Genomic DNA, 6976 nt, shown 5'->3' with positions numbered 1-6976 from the left:
GGTATGCAGTTGGGTGGAGGCCAGCGGAAGTTCTCTCCAGGTCTAGTTAGCAAGGGAGGCAGTATCATAACCATTCACTTCTTTTTTCTTTAAGAATTTATTTCTTTATTTGAGAGAGAAAAAAGCAGGGAAAGGAGCAAAGGGATAGAGAGAAGCAGACTTCCAGCTAAGCAGGAAGCCAGATGCAGGGCTCAATCCTAGAATGCTGGGATCATGATCTGAGCCAAAAGCAGACACTTAACTCACTGAGCCACCCATGTGCCCCTCAGTGAGGGCAATCTTTCCTCTGTAAGATCTAAATTGCCACCAGCTCAGTACATTCTCCAACAGGCTGTCTCTGAACTCTTCCCAGCTCTCTGGTCCTCTTCCTCACTACTTGTCCTCCCTCTGAAACAGCCCAACCTTCCTGCTAAGTGAGATGTCACCACCCTGCACTGCTGCCCTGTGTTGGGATTCATGGTTACCACTGGATAAACAGATGAAGAGCCTAAGTAGGGAAAGGGAAAATGAAATGCCTCCCAAAAAAGGGAGAGAAAGAGAAGACAAATCCAGAGGGACAAATGACAGAAGCAGAGACAGGCCACACAGAGAGAGTTCCAGTTACACAGAGAACAGACATCTGAATGCCTAACAGGCACATTAAAAAAAAAAAAAAAAAAAAAAAAAAAAAAAGCTCAATGTCACTCGGCATCAGGGAAATACATATCAAAACCACAATGAGATATCATGTCCCAAGTGTCAAAATGGCTAAAATTAACAACAGAGGAAACATCAGATATGGGGGAGGAAGCAGAGAAAGGGGAACCCTCCTACACTGTTGGGGGGAATGCAAGCTGGTGTAGCCGCTCTGGAAAATGGTATGGAGGTTCCTCAAATAATTAAACATGAGCTATCCTACACTCAACATTTGCACTACCAGGAATTTATTCAAAGAATACAAAAACACAGTGTCAAGGGGATATATGCACCCCAATATTTACAGCAGCATCATCAACAATAGCTGAATTATGGAAAGATCCCAAATGTCCATCGACTGAAGAATGGATGAACAAGGTGTGGAACACTACTCGGCCATCCCAAAGAAGGAAGTCCTGTCATTTGCAAAATGTAGATGGAGCTGGAGTGTGTTAAGCTGAGTGACATAACGCAGTCAGGGAAAGACAAATATGATATGATTTCACTCATATGTGGCTTTAAGAAAAAAGAAACACGAACATCCGAGAAGGGGAAAAAGAGAAAAAGAAGAGAGGGAATGTAGCCATAGGAGAGTCTTCATGACAGAGAACACACTGAGCACTGACGGAGGGAGGTGGGTAGGGGTGGGGTTAAATGGGCGAAAGCTATTAAGGAGGGCTCTTGGGAAGAGCACTGGGTGTTTCATGTAAGTGAAGAATCACTGAATTCTGCTCCAGAAACTAATATTGTACTGTATGTTAACCACCTAAAGTTTAAATTTTTAAGAAAACATTAAAACAAGACACATTTTCCCTCATGGTCCTGGAAGCCAGTCCAAAATCCGGTGCCACCTACCTGGGTACCCTTTTTCTGAAGGTTCTAAAGGAGAATGTGTTTCATGTCTTTCTTTTAGCTTCCTGTTGCCAGAAATCCTTGGTCTTCCTTGGTTTGTAGATTCCTCATTCTCCAAATTTGCCTCTGTAGTCACATGGCATTCTCCCTGTATCTGTGTCTGTGTCTCTGAGCTGGCTTCTCGTAAGGACATTGGCCATTCTGGATTAAAGCCACCTTCATCACATATGACCTCCTCTTCATTTGATTACATCCGCAAAGACTTTCTCTTCAAACAGGTCACATTCATATGCACAAGGTGTTAGGATATGACCACAGTTCTTGCTGGGACACAGTTCAGTCCAAAGTAGGAGCATTGCCTCTTGGCCTCTCTCTTCTAACAAAGGGATCATCCAACCTCTCAGTCACCAAGACTGGCGTCCTTAATGATGCTGTGGATAGCCTGATAATTCCCTTACAGTCACTCCTTATATGCTGTCCTATCTCACGCTGCCCTCGAGCTCCATATGCTGATCCAGAACTAAAGGAGAATTGATAGACCATATTGCATATTTGAAAATTGCTAAGAGAATAAGTCATAAACGCTCTCATCTCTAGATGAAAAGGTGTGACTGCTTGCAGCAGTGGATGTTAACCAGACTCACCGGGGTGATGACTCCACTTCATACACCAGTACGGAACTGTTACATTGTATGCCTAAAACTATTACAATGTTATGTGAATAATGTGTCTCAAATTGTAAAAGGAATTTAAACACTAGCAAAAAATATTGTAGCCACTACTATTAAATGGGATTGGTAAACGGAAGTTAAATGGAGACATAGTTTCACTCCCAATCAATCTGGCAGCCAGAGATTGACGACCTGTTGATGTCCCCTCTCCAGAGCCTTCCTCCTTGGCTGTCTCGGGGAGCCAAACTCTGAATACTGCAACTGAGGCTAATGAGTTACATGGGATGGGACACTCCTGGGAACACTAAAAACACATCCATTTTCAGTCCCTAAACATGGATTTTCACGCTGGTGACATAAAAACATCCCTCAGAGGCAATACTAGTCCCGCAGACTCCGTTGTCCACTCTAATTTACCCTTGCTACCCTTTTTGGATTGAACCATATTTTGCCTAATAGCAGGATATCTACTCTTTTTACTCCCAATCATTTAAGAACTAGCATCATTAAGAACATTTAAGAACTGGGGCACCTCGGTTGTTCAGTGGGTTAAGCCTCTGCCTTCAGCTCAGGTCATGATCTCAGGGTCCTTGGATCGAGCCCCGCATAGGGTTCTCTGCTCAGCGGGGAGCCTGCTTCCCCCTCTTCCTCTCTGCCTTCCTCTTCCTACTTGTGATCTCTGTGTGTCAAATAAATAAATAAAATCTTTTTTAAAAAAATTTAAGAACAATCATCTAAGAACTGCACCTCGCTGGTGCAGTCAGTTAAGCTGCTGCCTTTGGGTCAGGTTATGATTCCAGGGTCCTGGGATCGAGCTCTGTGTTGGACTCCTTGCTTGGTGGGGAGTCCATGTTTCCTTCTTCCTCTAGTATGCCCCCTGCTTGTGCTTTCTCTCCCTCTCTGCCAAATATATAAATAAACCTCTGAAAAAAATATTAGCAAACAAAATTCAACACTAGATTAAGAGGTTCATACACCATCATCAAGAGCAATGTGTAACAGGACACAGGATAAGCCAACATACTAAATCTATCGATGTGCAGCACCACATTAGTAGAATGAAAGAGAAAAATCATATGATTATCTCAATAGAGGCCAAAAAAAGCATTTAACAAAACACAATGTCTTTTCATGTTAAACACATTCAACAAATTAGGTGTAGAAAGGATATGTCTCAATGTAATAGTAGCCATATATGAAAAACCCATGGCTAACATACTCAACGGCAGAAAGTTGGAAGCTTTTCCTGTAAGATCAGAAACAAGAGAAAGATGCCACCTTCAAGGCCCTGGGGAGGCCCGTTAGCTGTCAGGATAGGAACAGGAGAGTTGTTATGTGCATGTGTCCACCCCAAGACACAAACACATCTACCTGCACTCGGCTGTGTGCAGAATTCAGAACTGTGTGACACTTACTTCATAATGAGATGGTGATCTATAAAGCTTAGACACACAGAAATCTTTAATAGCTCACATGCATTTTATTTCTTCTTTAAGTTTTCTCCTGGTAATAATGAGTAAGCTCCACAGAACATGGGATTTCCTGGGAAACCGAGGTCATTTCTCTTACTTTATGTGTCCCTGCATTCAAATTGCCTGGGGCCTCAGGCAGATGTGAGATACAAAGCATACATAGATCAGTTGATGGCTGGATCAAAAAATTTACAAAATGGTATGAAGAGAAGATCTAAATGTTTCCCCCTTTGAAATTTTGCTGCATTACTGTAGATAGAATATATAGAATATTGACTAGGAACTGAGTTATATACTTTCAGATACAATAATGTCCTAAAACTCATTTTGAATGCAGGGGGTGGCTCCCAGGCTGCGTAGCCGGCTTACAGACCTCACATGGGCACTCCTCTGCCTGCACCACAACGTGACTCGTAAGCACTGTCTGGGGCTCGGCAGCTGCTGTATCGACACAGGCTACATAGAACCACTGTCATACTGCTCAGATCACACCTGCACTGATATCTGAATGGCTGTATCAGAAGTGATGTTACCAAATTTCTCGTTCACATAAAAGTATGCTGTTCCCACAGATGCCCACCTAATTCTGTGAAAAAGCAATGATACAGTCAACCTATGGACCTGGTAATTTGGCCATGATCCAAATGCAAGAATAAGTGATGTTCCTCCAACAGTTGCTACGAAATGCTAAAATGTTAACATTTTTTACATTTTTTACAGCACGTTAGTGGCCCCTATTCTTATTTTGCCTATGCCTTCATATTATGTGCATAAATGTCCTTTTGCACTTAGAAATGGAATAGGATTCCCAAATGGGAGTGAAATAAGAAACCCTGTAGAGCTCTCTAAATACGAATGTGAGGAAGAGCTCGGGCAGCCAGGTGGGTGCACGTGGTGACTGCCCGACATGTGATTTCATCTCAGGTTGTGATCTCAGGTTTGTGGGACCAATCCCAGCATCAGGCTCTGCGCTCAGGGTACAGTTTGCTTGAGATTCTTTCTCCCTCTCCCTGTACCCCTGCTGCTCATGCTCTCTCTTTCTCAATTTAAATAATAAATCTCTATCTATCTATCTATCTATCTATATATACATACATATATATGCATATGATCTGGTAACAAAAATCAGCATCTCAGGAAGTTTTGTGAATGAGTGAACTTGGGTTTTGAGCACTCATTTGCATAAAATAATGAAGTAAGTAAATTCCCTTGAAACTTCTCACAGGAAATTTTAGATGATCCACGTGGGTCACAAACATCTTAATCACTCTGGTATTCAATGTGTTCCATATATGGGACTTTCCCACCCAGTCATCTGGAGTCCTGGCCCATCCAAAGCACCTTCTTCATTGCCCCCATAACATTCTTGTTCCTCAGTGTATATACAACAGGGTTGACCATGGGGGTGACGATGGCGTAGAACAGAGAAATGAACTTGCCTTGATCCTGGGAGTAGTTGTTGCTGGGCTGGAGGTAAGCATAGATGGCCGTGCCATAGAACAGGGAGACCACTGTGATGTGGGACCCACATGTGCCAAACGCTTTCCTCTGCCCTGCAGATGACTTTATTCTTAAGACCGCCCTGACAATCCGACCATAGGAGAAGATGATTAACGTCACAGGTAAGAGGAGAATGATCACACTGGCAAAGAACATCTCTGACTCATACACAGTGGTATCAACACAGGCAAGCTTGAGCAGTGCGGGGATCTCACAAAGGAAGTGGTCTATTTTATTTCTCCCACAAAGTGGTACAATGAAGATGAGCGTTGTTTGCAATGAAGAGTTGGCAAAACCAATGAACCATGACGCAGAAGCCATGAGGGCACAGAGACGGGGGTGCATGATCACGGTGTACTGCAGGGGCTTGCAGATGGCTGCATAGCGGTCAAACGCCATGACCCCTAATAGAATGCATTCCGTGCATCCCAGCCCTAAGAAGACAAACAGTTGAACTACACAGCCACTAAAGGAGATGGCCTTTTCTGCTGTCCTGAGATGAACCAGGAGCTGAGGGACAGTGCTGGTCGTGTAACACAGGTCCAGAAAGCTTAGGTTGGAGAGGAAAAAGTACATGGGAGTATGTAGATGTGGGTCGAGGTAAGACAAGGCAATGATGGTGGTGTTTCCCAGCAGAGTGAACAGGTAGAAGATCAGGAGAACCACAAAGAGGACTAGCTCCAGTTGAGGCCGGTCAGAGAACCCCAGCAGGATAAACCCCGTGAAAGAGCTGCCATTCTTCTGTTCCATCCTCTGTTAGCACATGTTTCCTGTCAGGAGCAAGCATTTAGCAACTTTTAAAAGAAACCTTCAAATAAAAAAAAAAAAAAAAAAAAAACTGGTGCCAGGTGAGGTGGATCTCTCATGTTATAAAACATGGCCACGTGATACAAAAAGTAACTATTTCAATAAATGATTGAAATTGACATAACTTATACCAGTTTACTTCCACATTATCCAAAAAAGTAAATCTTTAATATGTAAAATAGGAAAAATGAAATAATGGACTCCGTGTTGGCATCAGTCATAGGTATGAAAAGTCTTTTGGTCTGAACTTAATGGGACTCAAAGGACTGTAAGTATGTACATACATTTTAGAGATAATAAGGATGAAGGAAGTAGAGGGAGAACAATCAGAAAGAATCAGAAGGAGATGCAGACAGAGGGAGGACATTATTGTAAATATGTATCTTGTGCTTTACACAACTGGATTTGTACACACCTCACCTGCAATAGAATATAATACAAAAGAAACTAAAAAATGTGTTCAGATATAGGAATTTAGGAGTTACAATGTACATATACAAATAATTCAATTACATTCAAAATATCTATAGTAGTTCTACGTATAAACATTGTGTCAGAATTACCTAAGATACTATACTTATGAAAGCTACATGTTTGGAATTTGTTTCCTTAGAGTAGTAAAACAACTAAACACACAACCAGAGAGAACCTGAAAACACCACCATTTAAATACAGTGCTTAACTTTCCTTAAAGATGCCTAAAATTACTGTATCAATTTTCAGGAACTCTGAGCATACCTTGGTTGTGCATCGTCATGTGGAATCAGAGCCCTAAAATTCAGTGCCCACAACTTTCCTCTTCCTTCTGCACATTTGTGCTTCACACATTGCCAACCAAAGTACATGAAATTCCTGAAAAAGGTTGGAGTATTCACCATCCACATTCTAATCAGAATAAATACTTTAAAAAGTTACACAGCTGTATAATCCACATATAAAGTGCAATGCTTTACACCACTTCTATGATGAAGTAATCAACTAGATAAATATATACAGATA

At 42.0% G+C, this 6976-nt stretch overlaps 1 protein-coding gene across 1 annotated transcript; it reads right to left on the bottom strand.

Moving 5' to 3' along the window:
* Nucleotides 1-4981: 4981 nt before the first annotated feature.
* LOC123390301 (putative olfactory receptor 2B8) lies at nt 4982-5920 on the bottom strand. Its single transcript, XM_045073981.1, has one exon. The coding sequence runs from the start codon at nt 5918-5920 to the stop codon at nt 4982-4984; it is 939 nt and encodes a 312-aa protein (XP_044929916.1).
* Nucleotides 5921-6976: the final 1056 nt, after the last annotated feature.

This window comes from Mustela putorius, unplaced genomic scaffold (assembly GCF_011764305.1).
Source record: "Mustela putorius furo isolate JIRA1106 unplaced genomic scaffold, ASM1176430v1.1 tig00537296_pilon_pilon_pilon, whole genome shotgun sequence".
Taxonomy (NCBI): Eukaryota; Metazoa; Chordata; class Mammalia; order Carnivora; family Mustelidae; genus Mustela; species Mustela putorius.
Note: the sequence above shows the minus strand (reverse complement) of the source record. Positions and strands in the feature narration are given on the sequence as shown.

Excerpts from the sequence above, each read along its gene's own strand:
- LOC123390301 (XM_045073981.1), bottom strand. The coding sequence starts at position 5,920 with ATGGAACAGAAGAATGGCAGCTCTTTCACGGGGTTTATCCTGCTGGGG.